This window comes from Empidonax traillii, unplaced genomic scaffold, assembly GCF_003031625.1.
Source record: "Empidonax traillii isolate 1590-97213 ecotype Southwest subspecies unplaced genomic scaffold, ASM303162v1 scaffold4:size3804566, whole genome shotgun sequence".
Taxonomy (NCBI): Eukaryota; Metazoa; Chordata; class Aves; order Passeriformes; family Tyrannidae; genus Empidonax; species Empidonax traillii.
The window spans coordinates 187,616-211,759 of NW_020955197.1; the positions used below are offsets into that span (position 1 = coordinate 187,616).

General features: G+C 40.7%; 1 protein-coding gene across 3 annotated transcripts; it reads right to left on the reverse strand.

The window, feature by feature from the left end:
* Positions 1–96: 96 nt before the first annotated feature.
* On the reverse strand, positions 97–24,136 carry RGMB (repulsive guidance molecule BMP co-receptor b). 3 transcript variants are annotated; one of them, XR_003574387.1, is made up of 4 exons: positions 24,028–24,136; positions 21,136–21,647; positions 10,514–13,444; positions 97–107 (listed from the first exon to the last, which is right to left on the reverse strand). XR_003574387.1 is itself a non-coding variant. In XM_027911551.1 (3 exons), the coding sequence occupies exons 1-3, from the start codon at positions 24,125–24,127 to the stop codon at positions 12,776–12,778; spliced, it is 1,200 nt and encodes a 399-aa protein (XP_027767352.1). In that variant the 5' UTR covers positions 24,128–24,136; the 3' UTR covers positions 10,152–12,775. The 3 variants fall into 3 exon arrangements, 2 of the variants coding, with proteins under 2 accessions (XP_027767352.1, XP_027767337.1); XM_027911551.1 differs by lacking the exon at positions 97–107 and having other exon boundaries at positions 10,152–13,444; positions 21,136–21,566; XM_027911536.1 differs by lacking the exon at positions 97–107 and having other exon boundaries at positions 10,152–13,444.
* Between the last annotated feature and the right edge of the window lie 8 nt (positions 24,137–24,144).

A 24,144-nucleotide genomic window follows, 5' to 3' on the forward strand; every position in this document is an offset into this window, starting at 1 on the left:
CAGCACTCAGCTCCTGAGTCCTGAGAGCCACCACAGTCAACAGGACTTGGAAAGGATTCAAGCACCAACCACAAGACGGTGGCAGTTACTGCAGGAACACGACGCTCCTACAAAAGGAGAGTGCCCTGACCTCCCTTTGAGAGACTGCCTCCCTGATGAGTATCTTTGATTCCTGTCGTCCCTGTTTCTGAACCTCGATTGGCTTGTTTTGTGTCTGTGTGATAGTTTGTCATCCACAAGTGGATCTTGTCACTTCTACAGCTCTTACTGCATGGCTGCAGGATTCCACTTGCCGTATAAAATCCCAGTGAAGTAGTCTGGTAGCAAGGCAGTTCTAAGGAGCTGTTTCCATCTCCAGTGTTACATTTAGTGTTGTCTTCAGTGACAATAGCTCTTTCTGGCAGGAAATTACTATTACTTAGGAAGATTGGCAAGACTGAAGAAACTATAGGAGTTCATCCTGATGAGACATTTTATTGCAACCATCTCCGTGATAAAGTTTTATTTTACCAACTAATTAATTAAATCCTGGCGTATTTTTGTGTACTAAGATGAAAAAAAGTCCTTTAGAAAAATAAATGCAGACAATCTCTTGCTTCCTTCTGTTAGAGAATAGTAAGTGTTAAAATCAGTAATACGTGGTCATGAGTCATCCATTTGTACTAAACAAGGTTTGTTTTACTGAACTGTGTTGGGACAGGTATGTAGTGCTGTCACTTCATGTCTGCATTCTTCCAACAAACTAATGTGGGTGCACCTGAAATTTAAGTTTTGTTCTTAAAATTTTATGCTGAAACTTTTATTTGTGAAACACTCCAGAAGCAGTAGCTAAGAAATACAATTGTGTGAGATGCTGTAAGAGCAGAATGAAGAGGAATGGAATTCATTTTTTTGTCTCTTGTAGTCCAATTACTAAAGATATTTGAGAACACCTGAGTAATGGGGAATACCTTCTGGTCCATCCATCCTTATGCACTCAGAGATTGAATTCTCATTTTGGTGAGGATTTTGGGAACCCAGGCAAACTACTCCCCAAAATCAACGACAGGAAATTTTAGAGAATAGAAAAGGAAGATAACCCAGTGGAAAACTCATTCAACTAATGTATCTAAGATTCTCCAAAGCACAGTGCATTCTTGGGAAATGCTTAATTAAGAGTTCCTATCTGGTTTGAATTCATAAAGCTAAAATAGGGGCTTACTGGATTATCTGCTAGTCTAAAAATCATGTAGAGTGATGAAGGTGAGAAAGAGAAGGTGAGATGTGCTGCGATTAATCAGCTGTTAACAAGGAGCTGGGAGAATTGCTAGAACAGGTAAAAGAAGTATGCCCCAGAGCACAGAGGTTTATTACAGATGCTGCTTGATGGTGCATTTAGCTCTTTTTTTTTGACAGTTCTTCAGATCATCAGAGTAGTTTCATGGTGGATTAAATACTGCAATCAAAAAGTTGTTCTAGGAGCAGTTACTGTCAAAGCACATTGCATGAGCTTTATGGAAAGTGAGATGAAAACTACATAGTTATTGAAGACTTAGGAAATCACTGATGCAAGACTTTCGAGATGTTTTAAAATACAAATTTTAGATCTAGACTGAGTTTGTGCACAAAGATTCAAGTCCAAAGAACAAATCTGGACATTATTGTTACTATTTATTTGCTAAAAGTAAGTATGTTACTTGACACAGGTTTTTCATCAAGCAGAGTTTTGAGTCTCTCTTCTCCAAAAATAAACATCCAGAAATCCCATCAGAAAATCACATACCACTGATCAAATATGAGAAAGTAATAAGAGACTCTTTATTTCTGCAGTACTCTCAGACCTCCACTGAGTTTTATTTGCATTAGAGGTAGTATTTGCTGAAGTAACAGAAGCATTTGCAAAGTAATCTTCTCACTCATAACTTAAAATTAGCTATTGGTTTTGGTTTGCAGAAATTCTAGCATTGGTAAGTGACTACCTATATTGTATAGACCAAATGTTACTTTAACATTTGTTTTAATCACAGAGGAGCAAAGAGGACATCAAAGCTCTGATTTTTGTAAGCATATTAGAACAGTATTCTTTTCCAGTCTTGGAACTGTGCAATGCAGTGGATGTCTGAGAAACACATACAACTACCATGGCACCAAGTACCCCTAACAGAACTGTTAGAGGTCCACAGCCTCAAATGGCTTTCAGTTCTTTTGTCTGGAAATAACTGCTCCACCTCTTTTTGGTACTGCTTGCAAAGGAGTTGTTAATATGAGAGATAGATTTCTGTTTTAAATTTTTCACTAAATTTGATTTGGGGGGCTTGGCGATATTCTTCCTGTAATGAAATCTGCAGGTGAATCCTCTATCCAGAATAGAATAAGCAGGAGGTCAGTTTTGAAAGCTCTCAAACAGAAAATTGTAATTTTTCCTCCCTGAACTCTGTCAAAACTATCAAATCTAGAAGGGAAAGGTGTAACCCAGTCTTTTTCTTGGCATGAAAGTAAACAGGGCTGGAGAATTACTTCCTGAGATCTTAAGGGTTTAATAAATCATGTAAAATTCCAAATAAATACATCTGAAGAGTTAGGGAACAGTTATTCATTAACCATAATGCCAAAGGGAAACATGCACAGGAAAGTGATACTCCATAAGCTTTAATGAAGAGGAAAACACTCACAAAGCACTGCATTCTCTAGTTTGGTGTTTTCAAACTGGGCGCTTCCCTTCAAATGTACTGCACTGGGGCAGTCACTGGTAGTGCCTGAAGAGAGATGCATGGAGTGTACATCGGTGAGCTGGCACAACACATCACCCCGTGGGTCCTCCATATTCTAGTATGATCTGGACAAGTTTTTAAAACACAAATTGTACCTTGTATGTTTTCTTTGACAGTGCAGCCTTCCTCATCTTGTTTTGAATGAATTAATTTACGCTCAACAATGAACATGAACTTATCAGAAAAGACCATATGCTCAGCTGTGACAGTTTTCAAGGATATAAATAGATGACTATCCTGCATTATGAAAATTTCAGAGAAACTCCATAAATATGAGTGCAAGTGGGAAAAAAACTAACCTTGTCACAATGGGAGAGGGTGTGAAGTTGAAAGAGTTTTTACTATTTCAAGTGCCACTACCAAAAACAAGAAAGTGTGATGTCTGTTAAAGCATCGATTTACTTGTAAACTACCCAATTTGCTTTAAAATTTTTGAATATGTTATCTGTACTTGTAAGGATCACTCATAATGTGGTGAAAAAAATACTGAGAGGGACAACACAATATTATTTAAGTATAAGACCCAAACCAGACCTTATTATTAGAACCACAACCTATATTTTCAGAATTACAAAAAAAAGACATTGTCCTTAATTTGAAATTTGCCTACATTTACTGTGAGTCAAGTTAGTTTTCCATTCATAACCTAAAGGCTTAAAATATGGGTCTGTAGTAATTACATACTGAATACATAGATGGACTGACAGTGTACCATTTCTTTACAAAAATCAATGTTTTCAATAAATACACTATAAAATTCAATACCAAGGTAAGAATATTTTTAGATTACAGTATTTTCACTTCCCCCCCCATAAATTTAAGAGTGACTTGACACTGGCATAATTGCAAAACAAATCACTTAAAAGTTAAGAGATTACAGCACTAAGTTTGTTTTCAGAATCTTAATTTAAACCCCTCTCTGCAATTTTTATAATGCAATTTTAATGACAGTGCCCCAAATTTTTTTTTTCTATGGAAGCCCACTTCATCTGCTGGACTGAGTACATCATAAGAGTACACTACACAGAGTGCATGAAATAAATTCAGTATCTGTTTTATCATTATTCAGTGTCTGATCACAGGTAGGTCTCACCCAGCTGGTGCCTTCCAGCCAATTCAGGGATGTCACATCTCCATTTTTGTGCCAACTCCAGTGCTTTCGTGGTTACTCCAGGTCTTCCACCCAGGGGTGCAAAGGTGTCACCAGCTGCTGAAATGCTTCCCTTGGACAATTCAGAGCATGGTTTCTTCTTTGAGACTGTGACTGTTAAAGCTTAATGCCTAAATGGTTAAAAGAAATCTACTTGCAAATGTTTGCATGGGTTGTCATATGTAAAAAAATAAATACTGATTTCTCTAAACTTATGGTCAGTAACTTCAAAGAATACAGTACCCTGAAAGCTTTTCATATGGTTGATTTTTTTCCCCAAAGCATTGTTAATATTCAACAGTTTATTAATGTTAAATATGTAATATTTAACCATGAGATTATTTGTATTAATTTTCAGCTTTGTGAATAGTAAAATTTGACACATCAAATTTTCATGTTTCCTGTGGTCTGTGTATTTCTCTCAAACCTAATTCAGATGTATGTTAACTTTATCTTGAGCTCCAGAACAGAGCAACATTCTTGCAATGAATCCAAAAACTAAAAATTTGAGATCTAGGTGGTTGCTAGTTTCAGATCTTTCTAGACAGTGAAGTGAGTGCCACTAAGAGGACATCTGAAATGACCACTATAGCACAAATACAAGGAGATCATAATGGCTATTTCTTATATACTTTACTGATTAATATTTGAGGTAGTTTACAACTTCAGAAAGTAGGGACTAGAACAGAAGAGCAAAGGATCACATAATCTAAGAGAAGACCTTTAAAATTAATGTTGCAGCTGCTGGATAAAGAAAGTGAAACTTGCATCATGTGTTTGGTTAATACTGTAATATAATTGCAGAACCCTTAGGGTGTATGAGAAAGAGCAAAGCAGACAGAGAGCTAAGGAGAGTATTTCCAGCAATCCACTGATCTTAATTACAGTCCAGGGCAGTGCTTCTGAGTCCTGTTAACCTGTGCCTGACCTTGTGCAATCATGTCTCCCAACTGCAGCTGTAAGCGATATGTCAGCTTTTCTCAGACGCCTGAACTGCTGCACTGGAGGATGGAGGCAGAGTCCGTGCACGCGTCCAGGTGTGGGAAATGCAGACTCACAGGGGCAAAGACTGGAGGGTATCCTGCTCCACCTGCAGATCTGTACCTACAGAAGAGATTCAGAGCCCTGGTGGCAGATAGGGGCTGGTGACACTCCCACATCTGGCAGCCTCTGAGCCTCTGGCAGCAGCAACCAGGGGAGGAGGGAACTGACAGCAGAGTGGAACTGCCTGTGGTGGGCAGAGGTCCTGGTGACCAGACTGACTCAGGCCATGGTCTAAGGAGGTTTGCTGCTTCACACGGGTTCTGTGGGGAGGCTGCCAATGCTCCTCTGGTTCTTGGCCAATTCAAGCACCAGCCACGTGGCCAGGGGAGACCTGGAGCAGAACAAGAATGACTGTGTTGCTCTGGAGTTGAGGACCAAGGGCAACAGGGTCCTGTGGTGCCATTTGCCAGGAAAAGGAGGAGTTTGAGGAGTGGACAGATCCTGTGGATCAACAACCACTTTTGCAGCTGGTCTCAATTAGAGGCTTCAGCTTTTATGACCACCAGGCCATTTTGAAGGATGGATAAGTGGTCCCATGTGACTGAGTGTGGCAGAACAGCTTCTCACATTCTGTCAAGCCTGGTGAGAACAACTTTGAACTAGGAACAGTAAGGACGGGGAGATGATGATCCGCCATCAAGAGAGGAAGTTGTGATGTGGATTGACAAGCAAAGGGCTGAGGGTGATGCGGACAAGAGAGACCTTGCAGCTAGCAAAATAGGGAAAAAGGAGGCTGGCCCCACACAAATAAGAATGTGCAAAGAGGACTGCATGATGGTGAAAGTTCTCACACCCTTTCCAGAAAATCATAATGACTGGGCACCTCTCTATATACACACTGCATGTAGTCACTACAGACTTCATCTCATTGCCGTGGCTTTCAACAGCTTAGCAACGTCTGCCAGATCCTTCGGGATCTTGGGATGCATCTCATCAGGTCGCATGGATTTGTGGATGTTCAAAATCAAAGGTCAACTGAAAAAAAATGGGGTTTGTTAATTTGCAGGAGTTACAGACTTTGGCAAGAGTTTTCTTGATATAACCCAAGAAACAGACCAGGCATTATCCGTATAGGTTACGTTGTGGATTTTTTTCTGTCTAGGTAGAAAATCTGTAAGAGTAGGAAAGTGAGAACGCAAAGCTCTGTCAACTTCAAAATGAAATGTGAATTTCTTCTTGTGGCTGCATATTTGCTTGCTTGAATTACATTTGGTGGGTGGCAGAACAGGAAGGCATTGCTGAATAGCTACGGATGAAATGCTCTTCAGCTCTGTTGCCTCCTCAGTGTAAGGAAGTTATGAGAAGTGTTTTGTCCCTTTACAGAAAAATGCAGCTAATGGTAAGTGCTACGAGCTTGAAACAAAACTCTGCAGGTCACAGGCAGGGGAAAGAGCTTCCTCAAGATTCAGGGATTCAGCCAAAGCTGATACACAATACTCTAATCCCTGTATTCAAAGCTACGTGTAAGGGAGAAATAAATGAAGAATTGTATTCGTCCTTCATGAGGGGGTAGACTGAATGCTGGCGCCATGGGTAAAGAATAGATGAAAACGCAAGATGGAGAAATTCCTAACTGTCTTGGTGTCTAAGTCACCAAATAGTTACTCTTGCATATTAGAAAATTATATCCAGAGATTAAAAATAAAGGAGACTCTCTATGTACATAGTGACCCCTATGCACATTTAATAAAGAACTCCCACTGAGGGGAAATTAGCTTAAAAAAAAACCCCAAACCAACAATTACTTACGTTGTTACCTGGGGAAGTTTCATTACTGACTGTTCAGATAACCCTTATTGTCTACAATTAGCCTGCATTAAACAGCTCTTGGTTTAAGGCAAGTACTCCACCAGAGGCCAATATATTGCCATTTAACTGGCATTTTAAATAGCCAGTAAAAATATCTTCTGAGAAAAGCTGAAACTGGGAGGGCTTTTACTTCTTGTCATTAGATTAACTCCTTCACTTATAAAGGACCTGGTTTTAGATTGCAGGGCTGTGGAGTTTGATTGTTTTTTTACCCAGAGAGGTATTACATACAATATTGATTCTAAAGACTTGCATTATAATTGTTAGCACTACCAGACAAGTGACTTTCTCTTAAGATTGAAAGAGCTGGTAATGTTTTCACTTTGAAGTCAACCTCCTTATTTCACTCTCCCTCTCACTTTGCTTTTGGTTCACATCTCTGACTGGATGAAATGGATCTTTCCTGGTGGAACTAAACGGGAATAAATGTTTCAGAAGATCATGTAACACACTCCAGCTGCTGACATCGGTTTGCTCTGGTTGAGACAGTGTAGAAATAACTCAAAGAAATGGAAGTAGAGATTTCTCACTACACTTCTGCTCCCATCAGACAATGAAGAAGCAATATCCCAACACTTTTCTGAAAAAAGGTCTGTCTTATTTTTCTGATTTTTACCAGAGTCTAAACCCTAAAGTAGAAAGTGTTTCCACTTGTACAGGCCCTCTGTTTCTGTCACTGAATCAGCCACATCAGGACTGCCAACAATACAAAACTGTGCACCCAACGGAAGTCAAAAAGTAATCCATAGTCTGTCAAGAAGACCTGCTGACAAAGAAGAAACTCTTAGCACCTCTGTCAATGAATATGCATGAGGAAAACTTCCAAGGACTTACACACAGAGGGTAGTCCCTGAAGGACTTGATATTTTTTGACTCAGAAGCCTTGACCAGCTGTGGAAACAGAGCAGAAGACTGTGATTGCACAGACACAGGCACACTTGATTTTTCAGCAATTATTCTTATTATAGAGGAGTATCTATACCTGATGTCCCAATAGGACTAATTACTGACCTCTTTACCATACATAAAGGCCACCTCATTTGCAAGAAGAGGTGAGACTTGTCATTTTTTTTATGTGTGTATTGAAAAAAAAAATTAATTCTGAAATGATGGCATTCCGAAGATCTCAAATATTACTGTGCAAGCCACATTTTAATGATTAGGGAGGGCCTTTTTACAGAATTTATAACTGGTGAAGTATTGTAAAATTACTAAATGAAAAAAAAAATGTTTTCCAAAAAGCCTATCCTGGTAACAATTCTCTCTCACGCCTTAGTATCAACTTACTTATTTTACAGGGAATCAATTTGCTGTGTCTTCAGGAGACTGGGGAGTGATGACTGGCAGCACCTGAAGAAGGAAGAACTAGATGAAGGCAGTAATGCCAAACCACTGGCGTTACATAATAGATCAGGAATAAGAGATGGCATCACAGACAGTGATGTACACGACTTTTTTTAACTTGCCCTACCCACCACAAGGGTAGCCACCATTCGGCTCCCTCTACAGAGAGACAGGGTTACAGAAAGTTATTCCTCTGACGTGTAACACCTACAGAAAGTGGGAGGGGTGTGTTTCAAACTTAACATACCCTTTGAAGGCAGGTCTCATACACTTCCAAGTAGACTGGTATGAAAAAGCTGAGCATTTTTCCTGAGAAAGGATAGCAGCTGGATCTGGCCAGATAAAAGCTGATAAACCCAGCAGGATAAAGATTATTCCAGTCACCTCAGAAGGCAAGAAAAATTTGTTTACACATTTCCTTTAAACAATCGGAGTGGGGATTCAAACACACACAATCTCTTACTTTCTAATCAAATACATTAATAATTTGGCTGCAGGGTATTTAAGGTTTTGGCAACCTCAGCTGTTGAAATTTTTGCTTTCTGTAAAACACTGGCATGGTAATGGCAGCACGGGACACCAAAGAACAGACTAAAAGAGAAATCACTCTAATTAGAAAATACAGCCCTTGTTCCTATGCAGACATGTTACATACTTCGCATCATTCACTGTAAAAAGTAAACAGTCTGGGATTTAAAGGCCAAAGTTATGACAGGAAGCCTTACCACTAAGACCTTACCCCCTCAGTTTCTCTCTTTTCTCCCAACTCCAGCTTTTTTTTCTCTTTTCTAGCCTCCCCCTGCCTCACACAGAACTGCCTTGGGAGAGGAGAAGGGGCCAGTACAGCAAGGAAAGGGAGGCTTTGCTGCCATCTGCTTTCAAGAGAATCAGAGTACAGGCCAGGCCCAAGTCTGCTGTGAGGCTTTCAGAGGCCACGATGTATCCATCAGACAGGCCTGGGAGACAGATGGGGTGCTGTGCAGCAAGTGCCAGAGCAGCTGGCTTGTCTCTACCAAGCATAGGTTGTCACTGGACACAAACCTAGGCTGGAATGTTAGATGTTCCTATCAGGGCTGGACTAATTTCACCTGACTTCATTTTAAAATAGCTGTCTGGGCTTCCCACTCTACTGAACAACAGCAGTAGGCATCTCCAGAAGGCAATTCAACCCAACCTACAATATTGCAAATTACTTCACTGAATACAAAGAGGGCTTACATGTTTAGTAACACCACAGAATGGCATTTATTTCATAACAGCTCCCAGCTGTTATTCTCGCCAGATGTGAAAGACCAAACAGAAGAGGAATTTCAACTTGCCTCTCCAAAACTCCAGCAGTCTAACTCTTACCATTATCTGCCAAACACAAGTGAGCAGGTCAGGTACCTGCCAAGAAAGTCCTGCAAGTAAACCAGGCAGATGAACAATATGTAAATCTGACTAGGATGCAGGTACAAACTCAAGACCACATTTGTTTTCTCGGCTCAGCAGCAAAATACTGAGAGGCTTTGATCAAAATTCCTTGAGGGGCTTTACTGGACTAAGAAGGAAGGTAGAGATCCCAAAGAAACATCTGGGTTCAAGCTGAAACTGTGTGTCTCAGTTTCAGATTTAAATGCTTCACACACCAATCAACGTATAAAATCTTCCGTAGACCTGGCCCTCAGCACATCCTAGAATCAATGACATGTACATATTTTGTGTATTTAATGGAGTATTTGTCTACTGTTGGGATGTACATAAAAGAGGAAATTAAGCTTTAAAACTAGTGTAATCATGAAAATAATCCCTATAAATGTTATTGGCACTCCACATATGACACAATGCCCTTTTTATATCTAGTTATGAGTTCTGATACACAGTCCAGCACAAAGACTGTAATCAATCTTACTGTTCACAGGTCTTTACTATCAGCAGCTTTTAATTTCAATGAACTTTAGTTTACAAACATAAAGAATTCAGAATCAGATCAGATGCAACTGTTCTACATCAACATCACAAATTTACCTGCATACTTGTACTTAATCTGTGGCTATGTTGCTCTCCACATGAACAACACTGATCCCCATAATTATTGTTTGTTTTGAATACATCTGGAGAGAAGTAGCAGCACAACACAGAGAACATTTATCTTGTAAAAAACACAGAGTACCTTTTTAAAAAAACTGAATCATTACTAGTCCTGTTTGGACATTGTGTAGATAGCAGTCTGTAATAACTGGAATAGAGAAAGACAGAAAAGAATTTGTACCAGTGAAGATATAGATGGGAATTAAATAACCTAAGCACGAAAAATTTCAGTAAAACACCACAGCTGTACTTACATGAAGAAAACAAATGCAAGATTATAAACTGTTCTGTGTGTCTGTCAAAACAGAAGAAAGCCACAAGACTCTTGAGCTTTTTTTCAAAACACGTCCGCTAACGAAACTCTCATTAGGCAGTACAAAGCTTGCAACATTGCTTGCTTCCCTTTGCAGTGTACATAAGTAAATAGGCACTTGCACAGCCTCAAAACTCATAAAACAAATGCATGGTAGCCATAATGCTAAGGTAAAAGAATATAAATAGTTGGTGATCTATTTTCTGGCAGTACAGCAGCCAGTCTGAAAGGAAATGCAATAATGAAGGGCCGTAACTTGGCCATAAGAACAAAAGCCAGGTTGTTCTCTCAGGTTGTGTTCCACTTAACAGGCACTCTATGCAGATTTTTCTTCCAGTCACGAAATAAAGAAGTATTTTTGGTTTGACAGGCAGTTAAGCCTATTATTTCCTTTTATAACACCCTTGTTTAGGAGCCTTCTGTTCACACAAAATGAAGGATTAAGCACACGGTCTCTGCTCAGACCTGCAACATGCTTCCTATAGAAGTTGTCAGGCTCCACATCAAGAGAACCATCATCAGTCATTGTTACCATATGGTTAGGAAACACTCTGGTTAAGAAGATACTTAAAAAATTGTTTTGGATAAGCCACTAATATCCAAGGCATCACCTAGCTTGTTTAAGACAAAGGCCCATGACAGGCAGTGTCAGTAACAGCTGACAGGCTGTGGCAATAAAAATACTGATAATCATGTTACACTGCCTTCTGCAGAGTTTATGGTGACAGACCAACACCTGGGAGAGTGAATTCTTGCAGGTATCACAGCTGCCTTCTGCGTTACAGTAAACATATACATATTTAAAGCTCCCTTTGCTTTTCACAGCAACTTCCACAGATCATTTTGCTGATATATTTACCACGTAAGATTGTTCCTCACACAGCTCAAATCCTAGCTGTAACACGAGCTTAGCAAAGCAACAAGCAAAGCTCTGGTTTTTATGTATCTGACATCAGTTCTTTAACTTTTGGCACTTTGAATTTACCTTCACACCGTGTGACTAGCCCTGGAGATGAAGTATTACAGCTTCCATATATACTCAGCAGATCATCCTGATCAAAAAGTTCTGTAATCTTATGGACTTTTCTATATAATTTTTTCTTCCAATTTCACCATCTCTTCTTTAAAGCAAATAATTTCTATTCCAGGGTTCTTCTGGTCTGAGAGTTCTACAGCAACTTAAAAAGAGGATTTTTATAACACCTCTCAGGAGGAATGCACCAATAACAGAGATAACTGTATTAAAGCTCTTCTAAGTATCTCCACAAACACTGCAAAGGAACTGCACAACTGGGATCCTGAGGGGATCCTGGGATCCTGCTCCTGGTTCCTCACACACTGTCTCTTTAATAAACTGGCCTGATTTACAGCTGCTGGTCATAAATTTAACTACATGTCTTGTTTAGTAGAGGGAAAACAACCATCTGAAAGAAGTATAAGAACTGTATTCATCACATTCCTATCCAATATCCTATCCATCCTATTTGGCTAGGAGACAAACCGAGCCTTTTTATAAATTGCCTGCCCAGTATGTGGCCTACATCCCCAATTTCTCTGCACCCCACCAGGGGTCACTTACACCACATTACTGACGTTCCTCAGCAGGGCAAGCAACTGTTTGTCTACTATAATAATTCAAAATATTTATACACTGCACAGCCACTCTTTCACGTGCACACATATACTTACTGGTATACTGATGAACCACATCTAAAACATCTTGCAAAGACTGACACATTGTGGGGTTTCCAAGAATGAAAAAAAATATAAATCTGTAGGCTTCTAAAAGACAGACAATTGGAGGGCCTGTGAAAAAACACACGTGTTCCCTTTAAGTTTAAGCTCTCTCCAGAGACCGTTGACTAGCTTCAAAATATCCCACATGTTTGGCATTAAGTAAAGCTCTCCTGGAAAAACCCACAAGTTAATTCAATTAACAAAAATGTGTTAAACCAAGTAGTACTTAGAGGGAGCACTGAGTATTTTCTGTGTAATACACAGTTACTCAGATACACACTTAAATATTTAATATGTAAAAAATAAAGTGCTCTCTATCATGTCCCAGTGCAGAGACATTATAAAACATTTCAACAACTGTAAAACAAATAGATACAAAGAACACTGCATCAAACATACATGAAAACAGTTAACACAATATGTACAATCTGATGGATGTCCCAAGACAAAACATCCCTTCATATACATGGTATATACACATATACTCCTCTTTACTCAATATATTATGACAATATATATTTCAAAATTTTGTTTACAGACAAAAAAAAAAAAACAAACCTACAAAAACACAACAAGGATCAAGCACACAAGTCCAAGACAGACAAAGAATTTGCTATCCCTGCCCATAGCACCACCTCTGCTCCTGGGAAAGATATGCCAGTGCTCTTTTCTGGGGTGCAGTGCCTCCACATCCTGCAAGGCACTGTGAGCAGCAGCCGTGAAATTGGCATCACCTGTGGTAAGCAGGTCAAATACACATGAGTAAAAGTAGATGTCCTTCACCAGCATCTTCTCGTGGCATTTGGTGGAGGCAGTTTCCAGCGTGTACACCGATCGGGGATGGGCAGCGCTGCCCCGAGGAAGCAATTTGCTCATCACAGGCAATGGCAAGTGACCGCTGTCATCGATGCGTTCGCTGGAGGGGCAGCCGTTGACACAGAGCTGCAGGTCCTGGCTCTCCTCGTAGGCCATGACCAGCTCCCGAGGCATTTGGATGGCCAGGGTCAGGTAGTGCCCGAGCTGCCGCACGTACACTGTGGTTCCGATGTGCCGGGCGTGCATCTCGATGTACTTCCCGCTGACCTTCTCCACGATGTGCAAGCTCCTGGTGTTCCCATCACCTCCACTTGTCGTACCATCCACAAAAGCTGCAGGCAGGTCATCAGTCACTGCTTGATACACTTTCTGTTCTGTACAGTCTTGGTATGATTTAAAGATAATAGTTATCTGGAGGAGAAAGGGGGGAGGGGAAAGAGCAAAGTTAGTAGAAAAAAAAATCATTATCTCAATCTCTCTTCTATTTTGCAGCTGAATATGTCTGGGACTGACCACTACCTCAGAGCCTGGTAGTTGTCCACAACTCATGCCTTAAGGTAAAGAGACTGTCCACATGCTTCAAGTAATATTTTACCAATTGTTAGATTTGTTCTTAGGTTGTCCTGGAAGAAAGACTAGTAGCAGTGGCAACAACTGTGTTATCAGGAAGGAAAAGGCTTTCTATTTAATTAGGCATCACAATTCCCTTCTGCCTGACAGTTCCTTAATGCTCTGGAACGCCTCCTGAAATGACAGAGAAGTGCCAAGTCATTCCCACAATGCTGGCCATTATGGCAAAACCAGAATGAGACTGTGCCAAATCACGGAAAGGTACAGTCACGACCAGGAAGGGAAGAACAACTAGTCAAATAATTGCTTTGGGCTCCAGGATCCATTTGTTCTAGGAACTGGGAGATTTGACACTTCCAGTCCTCTGTTGCTAGAAAATGTGCCCATGGAGAAACAAAGCAAGACTGAAAGATACTCCAAGACAGACCTTTGAAGAGTGGCTTCCAACACGGAAACCAGGAACGTAAAGCAATTACTCGTTCTTTTAAGATTAGAACTAGCCTTTTAAACCTTTACACTTACTGCATTAAGTCACAACAGAAAAAGCAGGTCCTCCAGTCTTACTTAAAGGTAGTAACGAGGCTATGTGTCAGACCTAGTCTAGTGGCTTTTCCTAAAATAAAAAGTATAACGAGGAATCACATTAAAAAATATTAGAAATAGATAAGCTACTTTTTAAAAAGTTTCTGAGGGGAGAAACTTCTAGAAAAGGTCAAAAGAAATTCTGCACCAGCAACAGTATTTTAAGAATTATTTTCAGCATTGACTCATTACATCAAATTACTTACAATCTGTGATTTAAACGGTCTGCTAAGAGACTCAGATTACCCCAAAACACATCAGAATGTATTTTAAAATTAATGTTACACTTTTTGCTTAAAATCTGCTTTTAAAGAAACCTCACATTTTTGTATCAGTTAACCAGCACACTTCTGCACAACAGCTTTTGTGTCCTGCCCCTCTGTTTTGAAGTACGAGGTAGAGGTTAAAAAAAGAGTCGACAACAGACAATTCAGATAAAATTTCTACCCTCGTTAGCTTCACCTCTCCGTATCACTTGTATAAAACAAAGGTCTATCTCTCTCCTCCCATTGCAACGATTTCTCCTGTGGAGTGCGCAGACTTCTTACCGCAATAAGAGTATTAATTTATTTTCAATGTTTGGCTTGTCCCAGGTGGCTGATGTGTTGTCTTTCTGTCTCTCAACACAGATGATACTTCCTATTTTGCTTCTGTATGTTCCCACAAGTGATGACTATATTTTTCCAATGTTTTTTCCTTGTGTCAATCAGTTAAACAGCTTGAGTTGTATCAGCTACATAGCTTGAGACCACCTGTAGTCAAGCCATTTGGTAAACTGATGTCTGTGGACCACAGCTAAGCTGTGGAATGCCTGCATCCAAAATCCAGAATATGTCTAAATGCCCCCACTGCTGATAAGACAACCTCACAACTCTGTGCTTAGTAAAATAAGCTCAGCAGGGAAGAGAAACCTGAGACCTCTCATGGAAGTAGTATTTCTGTATATAATCCAGAGCCTCATGCAGTAAATCAGGTCTTTTATTTTGTATAACACAGTTTTGATGAAGCAGACTTCTATCTCTGCCTGCTCAGACAAAGAAGCATTCCTCTTTCCTCCAGCACATTTACATTGCTCTGCAAGGAGAGAATGATTTACACGTTTACAGAAGTAAAGCTCTGTCTGCTCAGCACCTGAATAAGCCTGGAGTCAAAAAGAGTTAATTGTTTTAATGAGACACAGAACTGGCTGCTGGATAAAAACATTTAACCAAGGCACCTGGCAAAATTTATCAGCAAACTAAACTGTTTTCTCAAACCCCCCTGCTCCGCAACAATGAAATGCACACAATTTCAGATACATGGAGGGAGAAGAGAAGCCTGCACCCTAACTCAAGATTAGCAATAACATTACATGGTGAATGAGAGTTCAATGACTACAAAATTAATAAAAGCCTCCATGTAGGCTGCAAGGACACTCCAAACAGAGAATCAAGAGACCATTAAGACTTTCCAAGGACATACTCAAATTTAAACACTGCAGCTCAAGCCATTAGTTTTGAATATTGTTTGAATATTGTGTTGTATGTCACACAACATCCATCTAATCCACAGGCTAGATCAGTAAAACCAGAATTCTGCATGGTCTTTCCCTTATCACACACTCTTATCTCAATATCGTGCCCTGGTATTAAGAGATACTCCAGAGCTCTTTGTAAAGTGAGATAAAGCAAAATTTCCTTCCTTACAAAGCTTTATCTGTTTAACCTCTCAAGGTGACAGAAAGCACTGGAAAGTGAAAAAGTTATTTCAAAGAAATTTAACATGTATTATATGTGTCTATGCACCTACAGCACTTTTCACACTCGGGCTGGTTGCAAGAACACCTCCACAAAGCTGCTTATGGGGTACTGTTTACAGACTAGAGACTAGCTGCCCTTTCTAAACCTAGGGCCAAAAGATCCAAATATCAGATGAAGAAAGATTTTTGAAAGTACTGGTATCTCAGCCTTGTTCTCTGGTCACATACAGAGCTCTTTTGCAGTGAGGAACCCTGAAAGATGAATATAAAGGTTTCCGGAGACTTACCTGAAGATACAGTAAACAAACTTCACCTATAGTAAGAGTACTAAACAAATAAAAACCCCACACATCCCATCTGCACATTTTGGACTTCATCCTCCCACTGCTACTGATACCAGTACTGAGGACTGCACTGATCACAAAGACTTCCTAAATTCCACTGCACATGCAGGGCCTTTCAAACATGGCGTTACTGAGCTGTCAAACTGTAGTTTCTGGATGACCTTAAGGTATATGTAGAAGGTGCCTGGCTTGTGTGCTTTCAACTCTGATTTCTTATACTAGTCTTCCCTACTGCTAAAAAGGAATCACAGTGCTGTAGGTACCCCTGTATGTTGCTATTTTACTATGCATTTAATAGAATCCTAGAATCATTCAGGTTGAAACAGACCTTTAAGATCATGGACTCCAACCATTAATGTAGCATTGCCAAGCTTGGGGAAGACTGAGAGTGGAAAAGGACCTAGAGGCGCTGGTTGACAGCTGTCTGTACATGAGCTGGTATGTGCCCAGGTGGCCAAGAAGGCCAAGAGCATCCTGGCTTGGATCAGCATTAGTGAGGGAGCAGGATCACAGCAGTGACTGTTGCCCTGTACTGGGCAGCAGTGAGGCCACACCTCAAACACTGAGTTCAGTTTCGGGCCCCTCACCTGCAGAAACACATTGAGGTGCTGGAGCATGTCCAGAGAAGGGCAACAGAGCTAGGGAAAGGTCTGAGCACAAGTCCTACAAGGAATGTCTGAGGGAGCTATGGTTGCTCAGCCTGGAGAAAGGGAGGCTCGGGGGGGACCTTATCACTCTCAACAGGTACCTGAAGGGAGGTTGTAGACATGGGGGAAATCGTGCTGAAGTAGCAAGTAGCAAGTGACACAGTAAGAGAAAATGGCCTCAAGCTGCGCCAGAGAGGGTCAGATTAGGGAAAATATCTACACTGAAAGGTCTGTCAAGCATTGAAACAGGCTGTCCAGCCCCTTTAGTCATCATCCCCAAAAATGTTTAAAAGACATGTGGCACTCATGAACCAAGCTTAGAGGTGGAATTCACAGTGTTAGGTTCATGACTGGACTCAATGGTCTTAAAGGTCTTTTCCAACCTACATGATTCTACGATATTCTCTAACAAAACTGCAGTATGTACTATTTCTGAGAAATACAAATTCATCTCCACTTTAGGCAAGATGTCTACAAAGATGAAAAGAATAATGACACATAACCAGATATTTGATGCTCCTACTTAGAAAAACAACTGAAAGGTAACTGGAAGATAAATGTTTTAATATTACTTACAGGAGACTAAGTACATTGTGATCACTCTGTAATGATTTCCTGAAAAAATAGAAACTGTGCTGCAAAAGGAGATATTTGAAGTGTTTTGACTCTAGGAAAATGAACATTTATATCCAATGTTACCTTGTGCTGCTAATAGTACCAATTCCCAGATTCCAAGGTTTATACCTAATATAGTCATTACAGTAAAAAGCTCTGTGGTTTTTTCCTTCTCTGTGTCCTTACATTCACTCTCTCACCCTCAAGCTATCTACTACAAAACACCTGGGTAGGAAAACCTCTATTTCCAATTAATGCAAACAAGAAGCAAAGCTTTCCATTGGCAAGCCCAAGCTTCTGCCTCATTTGCTATTCAAGGACAACTACTCCAGAGATATCTAGAACACCTGTCATAGAGACGAAAGGCAATACAGACTTCATACCCCTCCAAATAAAGCACACAATAAAAAAAAACCCAACCTTTTATTTAATGCATTCTACAATACCCTTCCTACTTACTCCCTCTACAGTCCCTTGTAAGAGACATTTATCCTCAGGAAATTGCAAAACCACTTCCAAGACAGGGGAGCTCTTTATCTATAGCAGGAGAAATCACACATAAAAGATGCCAGTGACCTACTCAAAACCCACACAAGAAACCTGTCAGAAAGAAAAAGAAAAGAGGAGCTTGAACTCAGTATCCCAGCTCCTTGGTGATGATCATTCTCCATCTGAAAAACCTGAGGATCCTATGCCAAGGGGCATAAGAACACCAGGCAATATCAAAAAAACTGGAGTTTCAAGTTTCAGCTCAACCACAAAATATAAAATAGCTTTGTTCACGGTGGAAAAACAGATGTTTTTCGGGCAACACAAATATGCAAAACACCTACAAACAAATTGCCAAGAGCATTTTGTGAATAAATACACAACTCTCACACAATGTGCCCTTCCAAATCCTGCTTTTCATACTTTCGTGCCAGATGCATGCTGGGGGGTGGGGGAGGAACAACATACATTTACTCTTCATGTTCTTACTTGAGGTGTCCTCCTACCTTCTCTGGTCCTTTAAGAAATTAATGGGCAGCCCTTACACTACTGGGGTTACTCAAGCCTCATAGGCTGGTACCCCAGAAAGCTCAGACAAATCCGAAAGTACCAATTTCCTACAAGGGCAATGGACAGCTTGCACCTTTCAAAAGCACACTACATATGGGGTGAAGATTAAATACTATGTTTCTACAGCTTCATAAATCACTTACAATAAGAAAAATGCATACAGAAAAAACTAATTCTTCTACTCTTATTTCCCTTCCTTTCATTAGGTGTGCTTTAGAGTCGACTAATTAGGTTAATATTTGCTTTGGCTTCTGCATGATTTAAGTTCAGCATATACCCTTGTTTTTATTCCCTATTAAACTTCTATTTCAAATACTGCAATGAAAAAACAGCCAGACTAACAATGGATAATGTTCTGGAAACTTTTCTTGTGAAGGCAGAAGACCTATTTGGATGCTCTTAGCTAGGGATTATGTAGATAAATGTCACTGACCTGTACCTCTCTGAAGTCCTTTAAGCTACCCAGTGGCCAAAATTAGTTAAGTACACCCAGCAGCAGATAGTGTACTACAGTAAAAATGGAATTCTTGCAGAGGAAAATGTTACAGGAATGAAATTAGCAGAGGTAGCACAGTTTACAAGCCTTTTGTATTTCATTTATAGCAGCCTGTTCCATAAAGAAACAAAAGAAGTAGAAGGATGTGTTAGAGATACTAAAACCTATCTTGCTAAGTTACTTGTATGTTCAAATAACCTCCATTGCCTACAGACAGGTGTGGTAAGTTCTATTACCTGCCAAAAAAAGGTAATTCAAGGACCGTAAAACATGTAACATATACTACCGTTAAATATATTTCTAATATCCTAAGCCATATGTCTTATTTAATTGCTTCTTCATACTTAGACATACTTTTGCAATGACAGGGATGATGAAACACTGCTACAAAAGAGAGAGATGTATTGCCATTTTTCCCAGAATGACAAGTCAAAGAAAAACATCAAAAAAAAAGACAATAAGTAAAGACAGCAGGCATGCCTTTTAAAAACATATTTTCCCTCAGTATGTACAAACATTTATCTCCTTGGGTCTTCCTCTTGATTATCTGTTGGAGAAAACACACACCAGCATAAAATGCTCCATAGTCAATCATTTTCAGAATGTGGCTTAAGTTAAGATCATCTATCTACAACCATCACAGCCACACAATTTGTACACAAGAGTCTCAGCTTTTTCCTCTACTACTACAAGGAACAAGGAAATAAAGAAAATTCTACAAGAGTATAGCAGAACTGAGGATAAAAGCTTACTGCAGATTATGAAATGCAGCTTTTTCTTACACTTCAGGAATCTTGAAAAAAAGCAGCTAAAGCAGACTGCAAGGGACGTCTCTTTTGCAAAGCTTACTCAGGGTAGCCTCAATGCCTTACTTTATACACCTTCAGAACTCATTCACAATGCAGACTGTTCTTGGAACGGGCACAAGTTAATCTGAGTTTCAATCCAACCTCTGCTCACTCACACACGCAATGACATCAGTCAGTACCTCAGGATCCAGCACAAATTTAATAGCAAAGCTGATTTTCCCTTAATACACCTGCACAGCCAACGCCATGGAAGATGTGCAGGCTCTAACTTACTGTGACTAGCAGCTTCTGCTTCCAAACCCTGCAATAAAAAAACCTACTTCCAAGCTTACCAAAATGATGAAAATTCTCCGATACCAATAGTATTGAAATGATGTTCACACAGCCTGACCTTCACAAGATAAGAGCTACACTACCACAGTTTTAGAAAAGGCCATTTCACTCCAGAAAGTGAACGAACTTTGACAGCATCAGCTTCAAATGTACACTTAAGTAATTTCTTTTATTGACAGAGACATTTGCTGCCTGCATTCAGCAGGAAGAGATAAGTATTTTTCTTAAGTTAAGGAAATGGCATAAGTTATCAATACTAGTGCATTTATTCCTCAAGTTCCTGAGAGGAGAGCAATCTTAAGTCTTGCCTGTCTCAGCTTCATATGCTCAGCAGAATTTTAAGGGCGCTGCTTCTTTAGTAAAGCCAGGGTACTAAGACCTTCTGACAACCATTTAGCTTCCATGTAATTTTTTTTGCTTCTTTTAATTCTCTGCAGTTACCTTCTTGTTTCTGCTCTGAACCATCTGGTTTTTTTAATTTTCTACTGTTATACTGTTTAGAGAGTTAATGAAAAGCAGGAACTTATACTCTTTCCTTCTTTAGGGTTTCTTCCAATCCAAAACATTCTATGACTTTTTAAATTTCTACTTAAATTTAAAAGGCAGTCACACATGCACAATAATCTGATAACTGTTCTGAAGTGTTACATCTACTGTCCTTACAGGCTTATGGAGTGATAAGCACAAGTTTCCTTGCCATAGGCAGAAGCAGAGGGAAGGAAAGAATCTGTTTTAAGTTTTGTTTGATGCTCAGAAATGAAGAGGGTAAGAGTTTTACTTTATTGTACTACTGTATACAAGATTCTCAAGCTGTTACAATTCTTTAACTATTAAGGGCTAAATGACTTACTTTCCTGTCTTGGCCTTTTACTACTCCATGCATGCACAGAGCTTAAAAAAAACCTGTACCTTATTTGTAGCAGTAGCACTGGATCCCTGGACCACAGGCACATTGGTCACTTGCACTGACAAGTAGTTATTATCTATGAGAGGCCAAGCACCTTCCACTTTGCATGTCTGGAAGTGATCCTTAAATGTCCTCAGATGAGGATCACCAAACAAGCCACAGAATAGATAAGTAGGAGCAGGAGTCTTCTCCCCTCCCTGATGTTCTCTGGCTTCTGTGTGGCCACTGTAATTGCAAGGATCATGGGTCACTTCAGGGTTGGTGGAGGATGTCGGTCCATCTTTGGTACAGTTCCTCTGGGCCATGAGGTCGCCAATCCCAAGCACTGCAGAATGGTAGACCAGGTTTCCACGGCATACTTTGGAATTGCGATAGGTGCACGCAGAGTACGCACGCAGGGCCTTGCAGAACTCCAGATCAAAGTCCTCAAGAGCTGTGTTTAGATGGGAAGTGAAGGACACAAAATCAGTGGTGCACTTCTGGATTCCACAAGATGTGTGCAGCTGGCAGTCACCTAAGCACAAAAAGAGATGGCAGAGAGAAATCAAGCAAACCTCTTGGGTGGCAATACTCCATTCCACACCCACAGATGATGTAGAAAACAACTCGAAGGAAACTTACAGTGCTCAACCATTAGGGAAACATTACATAATAGAGAAGAAGGTGTTGTGAGACAGAAAGATAAGAGAATACAGAGTATCTCAGAGGATGACAGGACCCATGCATATCTTAATCCAACACCTGATACTGTCTAAATGAAAATAAAGAGCATTAGCACTAGCCAAACATTTCAGATATCAAGGTGATGATGCAAATCTGTGCTTAAGATAATCACTTAGTGAGAAAGTCTCCATTTAGTCATTCAGTGCTTTACACACGTTACAGAATGCTGCCCCTCAGAAGAATGTGGTAAAGGCAGCAAAGCAATATATGTTCAAGCAAAAAATAGAATGAATGAAGCAGAAATCAGAGTTTCTCTTCTAGAAAGCACAGCAAAGGGGAGGATAGTGTGAAACTGAGCAGGCAGTTTGCTTTATTTCCCTGGCACTGTCAGAGCTAAAGCTTCACGGCTCATTTTTTGGAGGCTAATAAGTAAAAAAAAAACCACAGCTGTCTAGTGTGCAAGTTTTGAGCTAAGACATCTGAACACTGCAGTAGCAGCCTCTCTTACACCGTAATTCAAAAAGACTGGGGCAAAGAAACCCTTTACTCCCGAAAGCCTGAAGTACTTATCAGATGTACACAACAGGTACACAGCTCACTTTACATGAACAAACCAGTTAGGCCTTATCTGATCACCTGATTTCCACAAAAGAGCACAATTAAAATCCCAGCAAGCAAACTGACGTTGAACAGTCCTCTCCTCCACTGTTCTCACAGTAATGATCTGAAATCCTTCCAAATTCACATAACACACAGCAATGATCGTCTGCTGGTGACTTTTACCCAAGAACTTACCAGAAGTAGAAACAAAATGAACAGGACTGCATACACACTAAGGGAAACAAAGCCACAGAGTTCACAGTGCTTAAAACCAGGAAGACCCTAGCCTAGGGTTCTAGTCTAGCATTCCCTCCTATCCAAACACCCACCTCTCCAACATGGACAGCTCTCCAGGCATGCAAAACTATCTACTAAAAACATGACGCATTGTTACTTTTATGACCTGTAAAACTCAACTGTGGATATATTAATCTGTAATTTCAAACCGCCATAAAACAGATTCTGAACACCACAAAAATGCCTACAAAGATAAATGGAAGTGTGGAGAAAAAAAAAAGGAAAACGCAATATGTAATATATTTAACAGAAACTCCTGAGACACGAGAAGTGAAAAATGGACCGCAGATCAGTGTAGCGCTTTCATTTTTAAACAGTTGTCTTCTGCAATTCACACAGTGATGAGGGGATATTAAAAATTTCTTTGCTTGCCCCTTAGCTGACCCTCCTGAGTCAGTACTCACATGACTTACTCTGAATATCCAAGCCATGAATTTATAACGGCAATATGTTTTCCGAGTGATGCGCAGCTAACACATATCTCCTGTCAAAATCCCAGGACAACACAAAGTAGAATGAGGCGCTCTATACCCACAGCTAAGTGTGATCATGAATTGTGCGATCAGTAAGTTTTTCTCTTTGTGCATCATTGTGCAACTGTAGAGTTTTATGTACCTTTACAAAATCTAGAAAAAAACTACACAAAATCCGATCAAATTCTGTGTTTTCTGATACACAAACAAAAAATCCCGTGGCAGGCAAAATAACACAGGTAATGGTGGGTTCAGAAACAGACTTTCAAAGCACCAGTTTATTTTCCCTCAGTTATATTCGTGATATTGTTTTTATCATACATAAACCAGGCTAGCTGAGCAAGTCAGTCAAGTCAACAGCCAAATAAATCAGAGATTCACAGAACTGTTAAGGTTGGAAGGGACCTCTGGAGATGCTTCAGTCCAACTCCCCTGCCAAGGCAGGGTCACCTAACCCAGGCGACACAGCAACGCGTCCAGGTGGGTTTGTAATGCCTCCAGAGTCCGAGACTTTCCTGGGCAGCCTATCCCAGGGCCCTGCCACTCTCAGTGTAAAGAAGGTCTTCCTCATGTTGAGGTGGAACTTCTTGTGTTTTAGTTCATGGCTACGGCTCGCTGGGCACCACCGAGAAGACTCTGGCACCATCCTCTCGGCACCCGCCTTGGAGATATTTTCTGTGCACTAACGAGATTCAGCTGGACAAGCAGCTGTGTAAACAGGCCCAGCTCCCGCGCCCCTCCTCAGGAGCGGCTCCACCTGACGGAAAGGGGCTCTGGCCGCGGTCCCGGCCCCGCCCGCGCCGCTCCCGCTCCCGCTGCCGGCCGCGCTCCCGCCCCAGCGCCGCCCGCCCCCCGCGGTACCTGCGCCCGGCAGCAGCAGCAGCAGCAGCCCCAGCGGGACTAGCACCGGCCGGAGGCTCAGCCGCGGCTCAGCCCCGGCGGCAGGACGGGGCCGCGGCATGAGGCAGCGGCGGCGGC

Bases quoted from the DNA above. Each gene is read 5' to 3' on its own strand.
- RGMB (XM_027911536.1), bottom strand. From the start codon at position 24,127: ATGCCGCGGCCCCGTCCTGCCGCCGGGGCTGAGCCGCGGCTGAGCCTC. The intron at 21,648-24,027 runs GTACCGCGGGGG...TTTTGTGCTTAG, and splicing joins GCTGCTGCTGCCGGGCGCAG to GTGACTGCCAGCTGCACACA. The intron at 13,445-21,135 runs GTACAGGTTTTT...TTTCTCCTCCAG, and splicing joins GTGCTACTGCTACAAATAAG to ATAACTATTATCTTTAAATC.